Source organism: Lepidochelys kempii, chromosome 11 (assembly GCF_965140265.1).
Source record: "Lepidochelys kempii isolate rLepKem1 chromosome 11, rLepKem1.hap2, whole genome shotgun sequence".
NCBI classification, from domain to species: domain Eukaryota; kingdom Metazoa; phylum Chordata; order Testudines; family Cheloniidae; genus Lepidochelys; species Lepidochelys kempii.
This window is the reverse complement of record NC_133266.1, coordinates 22,851,813-22,867,199: the sequence shown is the minus strand read 5'-3', so window position 1 is coordinate 22,867,199 and position 15,387 is coordinate 22,851,813. Positions and strand designations below refer to the sequence as shown.

General features: G+C 37.8%; 1 protein-coding gene across 5 annotated transcripts in view; it reads right to left on the bottom strand.

Annotated features, from left to right (window-relative positions):
- The window catches only part of ARHGAP15 (Rho GTPase activating protein 15), a 456,797-nt gene that overhangs the window by 386,032 nt on the left and 55,378 nt on the right, over window positions 1–15,387 (bottom strand). For all 5 annotated transcript variants that reach the window (XM_073305398.1, XM_073305401.1, XM_073305399.1 and 2 more), the window contains one exon: window positions 2,692–2,766. In XM_073305398.1, coding sequence (XP_073161499.1) covers window positions 2,692–2,766 — 75 coding nt within the window. The remainder of the gene's footprint in view (window positions 1–2,691; window positions 2,767–15,387) is intronic.

The window sequence follows — 15,387 nt, the reverse complement described above, 5'->3', positions numbered from 1 at the left end:
TGAGGGATTTGGCCAATTGTTTCAGTGTATGTTGAAGAAACTTTTATTTTGGCCTTCAGATAAACCACCATGACCTGTGAACCCATCAGACTGCATAGCTAAACAGGATCAAATCGGGTCAGTACTTGGAAAAGAGAATTCAAGGAACACCTAAATGGTGCAGGAAGGGAGACTGGTGATTTAGAAGATGATTGTCTTAACTTTCAGTCATTATGAACTAATGCCCCAGGAGGATGCTGGTAACTTCCTATAGTCTCTGCTGAGTCATCACAGCTCAGGGTGGAGCAGATGATTTCTTAAAAACTGTAATAGGCTTTAGCCTTCTGAAGGGTTATATAGAGCAATAGAAAACATGCTTTGTATATAAGGGAGGATTATAAAATCAAATATACAAGTCTTTTCTTACTGTACAAAAATATGACTATATAAACAGAATGGTGTATACAATGGTACACAAAGGGTACTTCTGTTTCTCATTAGAGTTTTAGTCTGGAATATACAGTACTGTGTACACTGCATATACATACATGTTTGCACATGCATACTGAAAATCCGTATGCTTACAGACAACATTTTGGGTGACATCCTCATCTGACCATATAGGAATTTGTCTGTGCCTTTTTTACAACTTGCACTTATTCATTCATAGATTCCAAGGCCAGAAAGGTCCATTGTGATCACCTGGCCTGATCTCCTGTGCAACACAGGCCAAAGAACTTCCCCAAAATAATTCCTAGTGTATATCTTTTAGAAAAACATCCAATATTGATTTATAAATTTACCACATCCCTTGTTGGATGTTCCATGCAAATCCCTGGGTGTCAATATGGAGTGTAGAGAAAAAAAACATTTAGGACCACAGGTATTGTTCGCCAGAATCACATCATTGTTCCATCTAGCTAGAGAAGGAGGAATAATTTTAGATAAAGTAAGAACTGACCCCCAGTATCCTCCTACTTTTCAATCATACTTGTAACAAACCCTTAGATCATTTTCCATCCCTTCTCATCCTTCAATTTTTGTTGCTTTACACTTCTAGTGTGTTGTCAGGGCCAGAAGTGCTAAATGTCAGATAAGAAGGTTATTCTCCGAATATTTCCGTCCACCTGGAAATGGCAGTTGGGAGAAGCTTTTACTAATTAACAAGTTGTTGATCGCTTCTCCAAACCAGACCCAAATTTTGATCATTTCAAGGTTTGCCCATCACTATATCTAGACTGGTATTATATTCAAACAGAAATAGAAGCAACGTTGAATTTCAATACTCAGTTTGAACAATCCTTATCCTGAAATTTGGAGGATTTAAGAACAAGATTCATTTCCAGATTAGAAAGTTGCTGCTCAGACCTCTCTCTCTAACAATCCTGAACGGGAACAGCAAATGAATACACCACCCAAACTGAGGGATCTAGGGAATTCAAATCCAAACTGCACAGCTGAAACCCATCTCTTGTTTTAACTTAGATGTCTAGTTCTAACTTAGATATTTCAAAAACACAAGAACTAGTATTCAAATCTCATGGTTTATCCTGGCTCTAGAAATCCTCCAGGTAATATTCAGAAGGCTCCTTGTTTCTATATATGGTAGTTGCTTATATATTATTCTGATTTAATAAGTACAATGATTGCCTTTAAAAATGTTACAGCTGTCTTTGATAATTTGATGTTATCATAGCATTCATTGATATTCCCCATAATTAGCACAGGGAATACCAAGGGAATACTGCAGTAACATTCTTCAGTTACCAAGGCAATTGAAAAGGTTTTAAAGGTACCACTCTATCTTTATATGTACATATACACTATAAAGCAATATATGCACACGCATTGCATAGTACATCTGCTAATGTCCCTTTTCTTGTCTTATGAGATTTCACAGAAATCCTTCTAGGACAAATTCAGTTTATTCTTTCAGCCCTTCATCTGATGGATGACATGGGGTTACAAAATCATGAAATGTCCTTATAGTACTCTCTTTTCTTTCTGCCTCAATGAATATCCATCATTTGTTTTTGAGTTGTTGACCTTCCTGCACCTTTCCAGCTGAGGAAAGGTTGAGCGAATAATCCAAAATACCCTGAAAGAATTAGCATAAAAATAAGATACTCGGATGATTTTGAATCTTTATATTAATGTTCTTTTAAAAAATATAATCTTTTCCTTTGCCTCTGTTTCTCTCCAGCAAAATTCTACAGGTAACTAATTATGTACAAAAATGGAAGTTAAAACATAGTAGCATGGGCAAAGGCAGAAAATGGGCTTCACTCTTCTCAATATATATATTTCTCTTCACTGAATCTCAAACATTACTAAAAACAAATTCACACCTAGTATGTTCCCTTAATTTTGCTTATTCTGCTAATCCAAACTAATAATTTTTGGAAAAGAAATATAATCAGTTAATTAACATCCAACTATTAGTAGTGCTGAAATGTCAGCCTAGTTCTACTAAGTCAATGGCAAATTGACATTGTATATCATTAACTAAAGTGCTTCGTCATTTCTAACATTATAATTTCCATTGAGTAACAAACTTTCCACACGTTTTTGCTTCTTTGTACCCCCTTAACATATTAAGGCATACAGAGCATCAAGTGTTCATCTTTAACACAACACATACTATATTTCCATTAAAAACATTTAAAGTAAATAAGCAAAGCAACACATAGATTCTGTAATACAATTGCTTACCGTTTGTTCCTTTGGGCTAATGATGTCTGTGAGTAATAAGTTATGTTGGGAATGATTCCTTCTATGACGAGATATCTGAAAATATATTAATTTACAACTTAGAATCAGCTTGATATAAATGTACCAAGTCAAACAAGGTTTACATGTAAGGCTAGAATGAAACAATCTGTTGACAGGACATGTGCAGTGTGTATATATGTGTATTTTATATATTAAATAAAAAATCAAGTTTTTGAAAACCTGGTTCCCACTGAGCATGAACAGACTTTAGGATCATTCTTAGTCCTAATGTTTGTAATGCAACTCTGGCAAATTAAGCTAAAATCAACTGGCATATAAATATGCATTCTGAGCTTATGTAGAACACTTCATTCACAGGATCTCAAAGCAGTTTTAAAAGATGGGTAGTATTATCCCCATTTAACAGATAGAGAAATTGAAGTACAGAGAAGTTAATGATGAGCCCAAGGCCACATTACAAGTCAGTGAGAGAAACAGGAGATAGACTAGAACTGGGAAAAGAACCTAATGTACCTAATATGTCCCAGCAATTGTAATGGCTATCCCTCAACCTTCCATGACTAGAAAGCTACATAAATATTTTGGTCCTGATTCTGATGCTCGGATTGGGTCCTTAATTTCTTTCAGTCCCCTCTTTTTTCCCAGGAGAAAAGTGTACAAAACTGTAATTGACAGAAGCATTACACGTGACCCTCGGAAATTATCAGAGCTACATGAATCTTTCACAATGAACCCAAAACTCACCTGCATTCAGGTTTTCCTACAAACCTGAAACTCAGGCAGGTTACCCAAAGATATGCCAGGTCTCTTTGTAAAAGTTGGTTGTGCTTTAATTGAGTTTTAAACACAAAAGAGGGTGATTTACAGTTGGGAGTTGGAACCAAAACAAGAAAAAAAAATCAAATTTGGCCTGAATTTTACTCCCCATAATCCATTCTCTTATTACCTACTAAAACACAGTTAACAAAAAGCCATAATGTATTGTGTTTACATTTAAATATCTGAATCTACCAACTGTTCTTAATTAATCCGTAGGGCCTCCCTTAAAAAACAATTAACCACATTATGATCCCATATTTTCCGGCACACTTTGCCTTCATGTTTATATGTAACCACGAACATTTTAAGCTCTGAAATCTATATCCTAGATAAATCTCTACTCTCCTAGTCAGAGCTAATGAGCTTAATGAATGACCAGTTATAAATTTAATACAAACCTTTCAGATAAAGAGATAAACATTCTTCACAATTCAAAAAGTTTCTCTGACCTATTTATAAAGAATATCACTTAACAATTTCATTAGGGGTGAGTAACAGCTGGTGACATGGCTGTGTCCTAAAGTGTTTTTCTCTCTTAATATTCTGCATCTTAAGCAATCGAGCCTTCATAAGAAATACTTTAGTTAGTGGCAGTCCCTCCTTTGGGGAGAAAAATATGTCAGACCACATTTTCTGTATTTTGCAATCTTGTTTTCAGGAGTGTCATGTTCCTGTTTTATTAGCATGTAGGGTAAACAAGAATGATTTGCTGATGCTATTGAGAGAACTTCTAAGACTGTGTTCTTTCTATTTAGATTTTGGATTGAACTTAATATTAATGCAAACAGAGGCTTGTGTATAAATTCAAAATAAATGAATTCAATTTATCATTTTTTCTTTATCTTCAGCATTACAAATCTGGAGACTATATACTGCACAAGACATATAACTAAACTATTCAGGTCTAGATCATATAATTCTCTCCACACCTAATTATTCTTTTACATATAAGAAGGCATATTGCTAAATGATGTTTTTAAAATAATATTTTCTCTCGGCCAAATTACATAAAATGATACACCACTATTCCCGAACGTCTACGTTATAGCCAAGCAATATTCAATGGGTGGCTGAAGAATTAAAATGTGGCTTTTTGTAGCCCTGCATAGCACTCTTGGGACATCCACTGTACTGATCTGAGAGCTTCTTTTGCTCTGGACTTGGGCACAATGGCCACAGCAGCGATAAAGGGAATGCTCTCCATGCTGCCTGACACACGCTAAAGAGAATGGACAAGACTGATTCAGATATACCTTGAAGCAGCCAGAAATAAGGCAGAATGAATGGACAGAGAAAGAGAAGGGAGAAGCATCCTTCAATTTCTTCCCCCAAACCGTGATTGGCATGTGGCGAATGGGATGTGGGAAGGAGAGAGAAAGAACATAAGAACTGCCTTGCTGGGTCAGACCAATTGCCCATCTACACACCTGTCTCCAACAGTGGCTCATACCAAAGCTTCAAGGGGAGTGGACAGAGCAGAGCAGTTTGAGTGATTCACCCCATCATTCCCCTTCATGCTTCTGACAGACAGAAGTTTAGGGTCTCACTAAGCATAAGGTTGGGTCCGTGACCAGCTTGGCTAATAGCCATTGAGGGCCCTCTCCTCCATGAACTCATCCAGTTCTTTTTTGAACCCAGTTATATTTTTGGTCTTCACAACATCCCATGACAATGAGTTCCACAGGCTAATTGTACATTGTGTCAAAAGTACTTTCTCTTGTTTGTATTTAACACACTGCCTATTCATTTCATCCGGTGACCTCTGGTTCTTGTGTTATGTGAAGGAGTAAATAATACTTCCTTATTCACTTTTTCCACACCATTCATGATTTTATAGACCTCTATCATATCCCTGCTTAGTCCACTCTTTTCTAAGCCGAAGAGCACTGATGTTTTTAGTCTCTCCTTGTATGGAAGCCATTCCATACCCTTGATCTTCTTTGTTACCCTTCTCTGAAACTTTTCCAGTTCCAATCTATCCTTTTTGAGGTGGGGCAACAAGAATTGCACTCAAGGTATGGGCATACCATGGATTTATATAGTGGCATTGTATTTTTCAGTCTAATTTTCTATCCCTTTCCTAATAGTTCCTAACATTCTGTTAACCTTTTTGACTATTGTTGCACAATGAGCTGAAGTTTTGAGAGAACTAACCATGGTGACTCCAAGATCTCTTTCTGGAGTAGTAATAGCTAATTGAGAACCTACCATTACATATGTGAGGTTGGGATTATTTTTTCGAATATGCATTATTTTGCATTTATCAATGTTGAATTTCATATGCCATTTTGTTGTTCAGTCACCCCATTTTGTGAGATTCCTCTGTGACTCTTTGCAGTCCATTTTGGACTTAACTATTTTGAGTAATTTTGTATCATCTACAAACTTTGCCACTTCACTATTCATTCCCTTTTCCAGGACATTATGTTGAATATTTTGAACAGCACAGGTCCCAGAATACTTGAAGACCCCCGCTATTTACCTCTCTCTGTTATGAAAACTGACCATTTATTCCTGCCTTTGTTTCCTGTCTTTTAATCAGTTACTAATCCATCAAAGGATCTTTCCTGTTATCCCATGACTACCTAGTTTCCTTAAAGGTCTTTAGTGAATTATCTTGTCAAAGGCTTTCTGAAAATCCCAGTACACTATATTGGCTAGGTTTCAGAGTAGGAGCAGTGTTAGTCTGTATTCACGAAAAGAAAAGGAGTACTTGTGGCACCTTAGAGACTAACAAATTTATTTGCGCATAAGCTTTCGTGAGCTACAGCTCACTTCATTGAAATACAAATCAGATCTCACCCACAAATCATGTTGTTGCCAATCCTTTAGAATCTAAAATCTAAAGGTTTATTCATAAAAGGAAAGAAGTATAGATGAGAGCTAGAATTGGTTAAATGGAATCAATTACATACAGTAATGGCAAAGTTCTTGGTTCAGGCTTGCAGCAGTGATAGAATAAACTGCAGGTTCAAATCAAGTCTCTGGAGTACATCCACAGCTGGGATGGGTCATTCAGTCCTTCTTCATGCATCCGATGAAGTGAGCTTTAGCTCATGAAAGCTTATGCTCAAATAAATTTGTTCGTTTCTAAGGTGCCACAAGTCCTCCTTTTCTTTATATTGGCTAGATTATCCTTATTCACTTGCTTGTTGACACCCTCAAAGAATTCTAATATATTGGTGAGACAGGACTTCCCTTTACAAAAGCCATGTTGACTCTCCCCCAACAAATCATGTTTATTTAAGTGTGTGTCCGGTTTTGAAGTTGGGCTCACTGGCCTGTAACTGCCAGGATCACCTCTAGAACCGTTTTTTAATATGGGCATTACATTATCTACCCTCCAGTCATCTGGTACAGAGGCTTGTTTCAGCAGCAGTTTACATATTACAGTTAGTAGTTTTGCCAATTTCATATTTGAGTTCCTTCAGAACTTGGTGAATACCATCTGGTCCTGCTGACTTATTACTATTGTATTTATCAATTTGTTCTAAAACCTCTTATACTGATACATCAATATGGGATAGTACTTCAGATCTGTCTCCCAAAAAGTATAGCTCTGATGTGGGTATCTCCCACACATCCTCTGCAGTGAAGACAGGCAAACAGACTGACAGAAGATACTGCATTCAAAAGATTTCCAGAAAGCAAAACAACAATTGCCAGTTCCAGATATAGATGACTTCCTTGTCCCATTATTATATTAATTTAAAACCTTCATTGTGCATTCAGCACCAGAAACATTAATGGAAGCTGCATGCGTGTTAAGAGAGAAAGGGACTCTTAGTTGTTAGTTATTAAATGATAGATAAATTAGTAGTTTTGTGGAAATGATACCCAAGTTTCTGTAAAAGTAGAAAATATGAAATCATGTCAAGTACTAATGGTGGATTCCAATGTAATTCAGACAAGAACCTCCTTCAGCCCCCAAAACTGAATCTAGATCTAGACTTTGAACCTGTGGCCTATCTCTATAGTGAATCAAGCCAAACCAACACTTTCATTAGAAATCTCCCCAAACATCTGGCTCTCAAATGAAATGAAAGAAAACTTTAAACAAAGTTTTTTCTATTCATTGTAATTCCTGGAGAGCATTTTCTTTGGGGATAGTGCCACTCTTTTATTCAGATCTCCATAAACTGAATCAAAGCATCTTGACAGAAACTCCCAACAGAAGTAAAGGCATACTGTGGAGATTTGTCTAAAAACTTGTCAGAACATAAATATTTATATTTTGTAAATATCCCATCTATTAAAACAGTTTACTGGTCACATTACATCACTGCTTCCCAAACATACTTATAGTCAGTAGGAATCTGTTCTGAACAGGACCACTTGATTGACAGAGGGCTGCTTTGGAAACAAAATTTACAAATAAATCCCCAATTTTGCTTTATGTAAAATACTGAAAATCTAGGTGATTATTAACAACGGTAAGGGACACATTATAAGAGGCGTGCACATGCACCTAGAGAAGGCTACATTCCATTAATTTGGTTCCAAGATATTCTTGTTTTATAGGTACACAATAAGGGGCATGATTTAGGAATTCACCATCCCAATACCACGCACCCCATTATCCTAATAAAGTCAAGCTGAACCTAATAAATAGTATCTGTCATAACACCTCTATCTCATCCCATAGTGTGTTATGAAAGGCAGAGATTTATAAGAGTAGTTCTAAAAGGAATCTCAAGGAAAGTTATCTTATCAGCAGTTTTCTGATTTGATGAACATTCTTCAGTCAGCAACAATGTCACCTGCAGCATTAAAACTCTACTCAGTGAGTGCCTGCAAGTCCGTGGGCAAGTCTGGTTTTGTTAAATTCAGCCTCAGCAACTTCTTCTCCCCTCCTCCCCGCAGTTAGCTAAAGGGTATCCCTCTACTGCTGGAGTTATTCTAGCATCCAAGAAATGAACCAGTGTCATACTTTCTGTAAACACACAGAATATGCGGTAAAATATGCCTGCTTCCCCAGTAGGGACTGATAACTCCCTCACAACTACTATTTATCATAATTAATTCAATGTAAATAAAATACCTGAACTTTTACAATTACTTGATCTCTAATTTAATTTCCTTCTGTGCTCCCATTTGCTCTCAAGATGTTTTCTGAAAATAATATGCTTTGCTTTGGGGGTTCACTCTGTGTGCCGATAAACCAATCCTAGCAAAACGCACTAGTTGCTAGTTATTCTTTTATCACAGCAGGACCCAGATCCTAAAAAGGGGCGTTGGGACTCCGTATTCACACTAGAAATCTGATTCTAATCTGACTCATTTTGGCAATGAACAGAAGCATACTCTGATCTTTGTGTCTAACCAAAACTAACCAAGACAGCTGGGATTTCAAATATGGACTTCTCCTAACAAACTGCTCAAGCACAATCTACAAAGAATTATTACCTGGAATTATCTGCTGAATAATTATGAACAAGCAAATTCCAGATAATTGCAAGAGGTTTGTGGATAATTCTCAAACAGAAAAAGAGATTAAATTTGTTGAATAAATTATTCGCTGTGAATTATTCACCCAACAACCTTACCTTGCAGCATACTGCCAGAATCTCAGCCTGCAGACCACTAGGATTTCCCAACTGTGATTTGGTTAACAGAGTTAAGATGATTTGCCACTATAAAAATTTCCTCAAAAATGCTTTTCTCATGCCACCAAGAAAGAGATTTTTTTGGATGTTTTATTAAGTTTTCTGCAAGGATATTTTCACTCTCTCCAAGTTTTGACCTCCCTTTTAAGGGACTTCTCCAGGGGTTATGTCTATTATTTTACTACATCAAAATCAAATTGTAACTTCCATAATGGAGAATCCCTTGTAAACACCCTGAATTGGGACTGCACTTGGTAAGCTCTCTGATAGGCACAGAGAGCTTACCAAGTGCAGGCATGTGCTTAAGTGGTTTGCTGGATCAGGGCCAGAATTTTCAGCGCATTGCAGGATTGAACTTTACAGCTGCAGCTTGTATTTGCTGTACAAATACAAAACTAGCCACATAAACTTCTGTTACTCCCTTCATACAACAAAGGAAGGGCAGGTAATACCGATTCAATGATACCGATTCATTTCATCTCCAGTCACTCAGATACCACAGAGATGGGCAGCTCCTAGACAGAGAGGTACGATAATTTACAATCAATTTCTTAATAGCACCATCTAGGGACAAATGTTAAACACTGAAGCATCTAAATTTACTACTGGGTTCCAAATAAAATATATGTTTAACGTTTAAGACCCATTCTTAGGGGTTATGGAACAAACCACCACCTCTGTGAAGGGATCCTTTATGGCATTTTCTGCCCCCTCCTACTCATCTGGAATATTTCACCAGAATTCCATCCCTAATCATTCCATCCAGTGAGGATGACCCACACTATTAAGAGATGGCTCCTGCACTTTCCCCAGAATCAGCAAGTCCCCAGGATCTGATAACTTCGGCACCAGCTCCACAGCCCTTGTAGCATTCCCAGATTTCCTCATAGCATAACTCCAAGAGAACTCCACTGGAGCCACCCTGTCAGGATTATCCCCAGCAATTGATGCTCTAGGGACTCCCTGTAAAGTGGAGAGGGGAATTCCCCCAGGTAGAGAGGGTGATGGAAATCATAATGCAACATAAGGCTCGATTAACTTTTCGTCCTGCCTTTTCCACGTGGCTTCATGGGAAGAGGGAGGAATGATATATGTCATCTGAATCTTGCCCTCACGTCTCCCCATGCTGTTCCTAGGCTTCCCCTCTCCCACGAACAGAGGCTGCACAGGATCCATAGGAGGTAGAGGGACAGTGCTATGGAAGTGACTAAGACCTCTCTGCAAAGGAACAGGGATTTTCCTGGAGGGAACTTTTGTGGGCCTGCTAGGAACCAGAATCTGTCGGTACATCACTTAATAAGGAAACCATTTCACAGTCCTGACACATTTGAGTATATTACATATTGTCACCAGAATCTGTACATTCAAGAAAAAATAGGTTTGTGTTACATTCCCTCTGCATGTTTCCTTCGAGCACCCTGCCCTCTATATTCAGTTCAGATCTCTTGAGTGTGAGAGAGTAATGATAATGATTTTGTTTCCCTTGGCCTCTTGATCACTTATAAATCAGAGTCCTATAAACCTTTTCCACTCTGAGAGGGTCTCCTTCATATTCAAGCTTATAAAGGTACATATTTTATATCAAGGAAACTTAGTAGAAAAGAGAGTACTCTACAGGATCAGGGCTTAGTCTGGATCAGCATCCTAACAGTCAATTTACTCCTAATGTAACCACATTTATTCAGCTGCTTTGGTCAATAGGAGTAAGAATACAAAAATGTTCAGATCCTAGTTTAAATTTGGGTCAATCCTTAAAGTGTATTGGATGACAATAAGAGCAGTAATTATGAGTTCCATTCCAAAACATGGGGTTCACTGAAACTGTGCCATATTTCTCCCCAAAGTTCTTGCTGGACTATCTAATTGATATTTTTGTCTCTTAGAATTATTTCAAGAACTCCTCTTCTTCCTATATCAGGCATTAGTTATTTATTTGAATTTACAATACATTGATTCTAAGGATCAAATCCCAGCCCAAACTATGATCCTTTTGCACCTCTCTGGCAATGCAAAGGTTAAAGCTGGCCCAGTTGGGAAAGTGACAATTTCCCTGCCTTGAGGGAGTCCCCATCTCATGAAGCAGGCTCTAAGTCACTCTTTTCTAACCCCCTCTGGTTTAGGAACCGTGTCCAGATAATGCATGGTGGAGAAGGCACAGTCCCCAAGGGCTGTTACCAGTTCATGTAAGGTAGAGAACCCCTAATGCTGCTCTAATTTATGTCAAGGCTATTTTGGCTCCTGTCAGCCCTGGGGTTGAAGAAGCACATAGATGGTACAGCCATATTTCCCTCTGCCCCCTATTTTCTTCACCCTGTGCCTCTCAAGTGGACCCAAAGGTCAAGATCTAAATCTACATTAAATATAATACAGGTTGGTTGCACAGTTGACCATTTCAGTGAACCAATAAGTAACTTGAGAGGTAAGGGGGGCTTTTTATGTTTTGATATCCATTTCCCCCCTGTATTATATACTGTAATCTTTATACACTTCAATAAATAGCATTCCTCTAGTGAAAACAAGTTAAAATACATTAATAATACACATGTATCCATAAGTCAGCCCTCTTCAGCTTGCCTTTCTATTGTTCATAACATCCCTAATACCTTTGGTTAGTACATCAGTAGGAGCAGATACCATGCTGTTCTTAAATATTGCAGGTGTTTTGTGTTGGATGGTACTTTAGTGAAACCGGAAGCAACAGGAGGAGCACCAAGGGAATAGAGTCCTCAACAGTAGTTTCTTACATTGTGCCTTCACCTGTCACGTGTGTAGCTCTGCATTTCTTGATGTTTTTTTTCTATAAGAGCAGCAGCTCACGTGAATTGTTAAAAACAGAAAGCAACTGTATACTTTCTATCCAATTTATTATTATTTTAATTAAAACAACAAAGTAGAAAAAGAAGAAATGTATGGTCTACATGAAAGAAACCATTATGTTTAATTCATTATATCAGCTATTTTGAACTGAAGTTGCTCTCCAAAATGGTAGCCTCAAGGCAGATGGGCAGACAGAGTCCTTAAAAATTGAAAGCTACATATACAAAAACCCATTACATAACAGTTGCACTAAAAATTGAATGTATTACAATAGTGGGTTAATGTAATTTCTGTAAGCATCGCCTTATTGGAAGAAGAACAGTTAATAATAATGTCACAATGCTATAGAGCTGCAAGAACTATATAGTCATATATATATATATAAGAAGTATTCTTAATACTCCAAGACCTACAAACATAAGCCTTTCTAGTAGATGCTTCATTAATGTATCTCTTTATCTTGCCCGCCTAATTCATTCTCCCAGAGTTAGACAAGCCAAAAGCTCACCTTATGCTACTGCAGAAGCAATTTTTATTTTTGAAGGTTAATCCAACTCAGCAGGATTTAGGGATGGCACTTTTCCTTGGTCGTAGGCATGTTGGCTCAGGCCAGACAGCTGTTTGGACATTCTCCACTGGGAATCTTGCCCTCAACACCCACAGTTGATGCACATACATGGTCTACTGGCTGCCTACTTCCATGCCCATCTGTTCAGATGGCATGGTGCCCACTCACAAGTTCGCTGGATCCTTGCCCTTAGTGTGTAGGTGCCAGGCAATGATGGGCTTAGATGGGCAGCCTGAAAAATACTGCAAGTGATCATTTTTTTTCCTTTAGGAAGTCCTTCCTCTGTTATAGCACTGCAGCATGGATACCACATGCTACCCTACGCTTAATCACACCTGTGGACATTTATGTGCCAAAAAAAACATAACAAGGGCTATTGAAAAAGGAAGAGACAGGAAGATGCAGAGAGATAACAAAGACTCTTCTCAGAGATTGACAGGTTGTGCTGAAACCACTACCTTGGCTATCCAACTGCATTGGGGCTGTCAAAAGATTTTTAACAAAGGTACGTAGCCCATTTTACTGCACTGCAAAAAAAGCAGTCCCACAGAAAATAATGGCACTAATAAAAAAGGCCAGTAAAGAGGCTAATTCAATAGAGCTCGCATTTTAAATTGCTTCTCCTTCTTTGAAAAGTCAAAAACCTGCAGCAATAGAATAAACCCAAATAAACCCTTACAAATAAGAAGCTGTGTGTTGTCCTTTTACAAGGGCAACACATAACAAGGGATGTTTTCCCATGTTCTTTAGGGCTGAGAAGAAACCTGACTGTGGATGTTATAGTAAAAAGCAATACTATTAACAATAAAACATCATTTTCTTCTCGAAGACAGACTTTAGTTTATAGTAGATTAACATATAGTAGGAGTTTATGACTTTAACGTAGCAAATAAAACCTTTTTCTGTTTGTGAATTATCCACACATAGACTTTAATTTTTACAAATATATTGGTCAAATAATTTCAATAGCAAACACTTTATGCACTTTATTTCAGCCCAGGGCTGATTTGCAAATATTCACGACAACTATGTTTTCACCTAATTGTTATTTGTTGTGCAAGATTAGTCACCAAAGGGACATTGCACTTTTTTCTGTTCTCTGACTAGATGACTGGAACTTTTAAAAAACAGGAGGAAGGAAATCAGTGATTTCAAAATGAGAATATTTTCAAATGAATATTCTAAGACTCTTGCTTTCAGCCAGCATTCTTGAAAAAAAAATATCACATACACACACACACACAAATAAATAAACGGAAAAATAATTAAATGGATTGCAAATATCATGATAGCATATTCACGTATTTATTCTAATTAGTGTTTGTTAATATTTTTGCACTATGCACCAATCGCCAGTTCCAAAGATTATAAATGCTTGTTTGCAGATGGAACAGAGACATAAGAAATATATGGCTGGATCTGCATCCTGGACTGGGACTCTAGATGCAGTCAGAAAGCAGTGGAAGGCTAACTTAGGCCTACACTGGGATCTTATTGTCATGCAGTTTGATTAAAGATGACCATTTATATAATTGATATTACCTCTGTTATCCAAGTACCATAAATCTTGTACAAAGCATATCATGTAAGGTGTCAATGGAAAAGTTATGATTTGCTAAGTATGATTATCCTGTTTATATGCATTGTATGCGTCATCTTCTTATCTGCATGCATCATCTTCTTATCTGAATTATGAATATTGGCTATGCAGTTGTATCTAAACCTGGGTGTAACCCAGAATACAACACATCAGATAGAATTTACATTAGGGCTAGACAGCTATGTGTTGATGGCCTATCAATGACACTCCACTCTCACTATGGGCCATTGAAGAAACTTATCCTGTCCAGATATCAATTCCTGAGGATGCCTCAGAAAGCAAGGAGCCAATGGCCACCCCCTGTGATTCAGCAAAACCTGTAGGGACATGTGATATTCTCATGTGATCCTGGACTTGGGCCAGTAACTTTCCACAGACAGGGGCTGTGGGCTTTGTTTGTGACAGTTAATTTCCATGTACATGGCAGAGGATATACAAAGACACCTGGAACATCTCCATGTTGCCTCTTTCCTGCTCTGATTCTCTGGACTGTGGATTTGCAACTAAAAGGAGCATCTTGAACTATGGATTGAAGACTTCCAATCTTTTGGAAATTAGCAGAGAGACTTTACAAGCCAGCAGTCTATTCTTTCACCGCTACAAACCTGATATAAGGACTTTGCAATCATTTGTATGTATATGATCTGTTAACCATTTATAACTTTATTTTATTAATAAATCTTTAGTTTGTTTACTAAGGATTGGTTGACAGTGTGATATTTGGGTAAGATTTGAGATACATATCGATCTGGGGTGTCTCATCCTTTGGGATCAGTAAGAACCTCATATATGGTCAAATGGGTTTTCAATAACCTCTCACTGTATTAGACTTGGTTGCCTGGATGGGAGGCAAGTTTTAGAATTCCAAAAGGGGACTGTGTTTAGCTTCTGGTTAACCCGTTTGTTACTGCAGAAGCTCTTTTGTTACTGACTTGATTAATCTAATTATGTAATAAACCACCCATTTGGGGGAATGTCTGCCCTATTTCTTGCAGTCTACCTTGAGTGTGACATTCTCAATGTGGTCCATCCCAGGCACCTGGTCACACTTATATCAGCATAGCTACATCGTTCAGGGGTGTGAAAAATCCACAACCCTGAGCAAATTAGCTGTTCATTCTAACCCCCCAGTGTAAACAGCATTAGGTCGATGGAAGAATTCTTACATTGATCTTACTACCACCTCTAGGGGATGTGGATTACAAATACTGATGGGAGAACCCATCCCATTGGCATAGGTAGTGACTACACTGAAGCGCTACCGT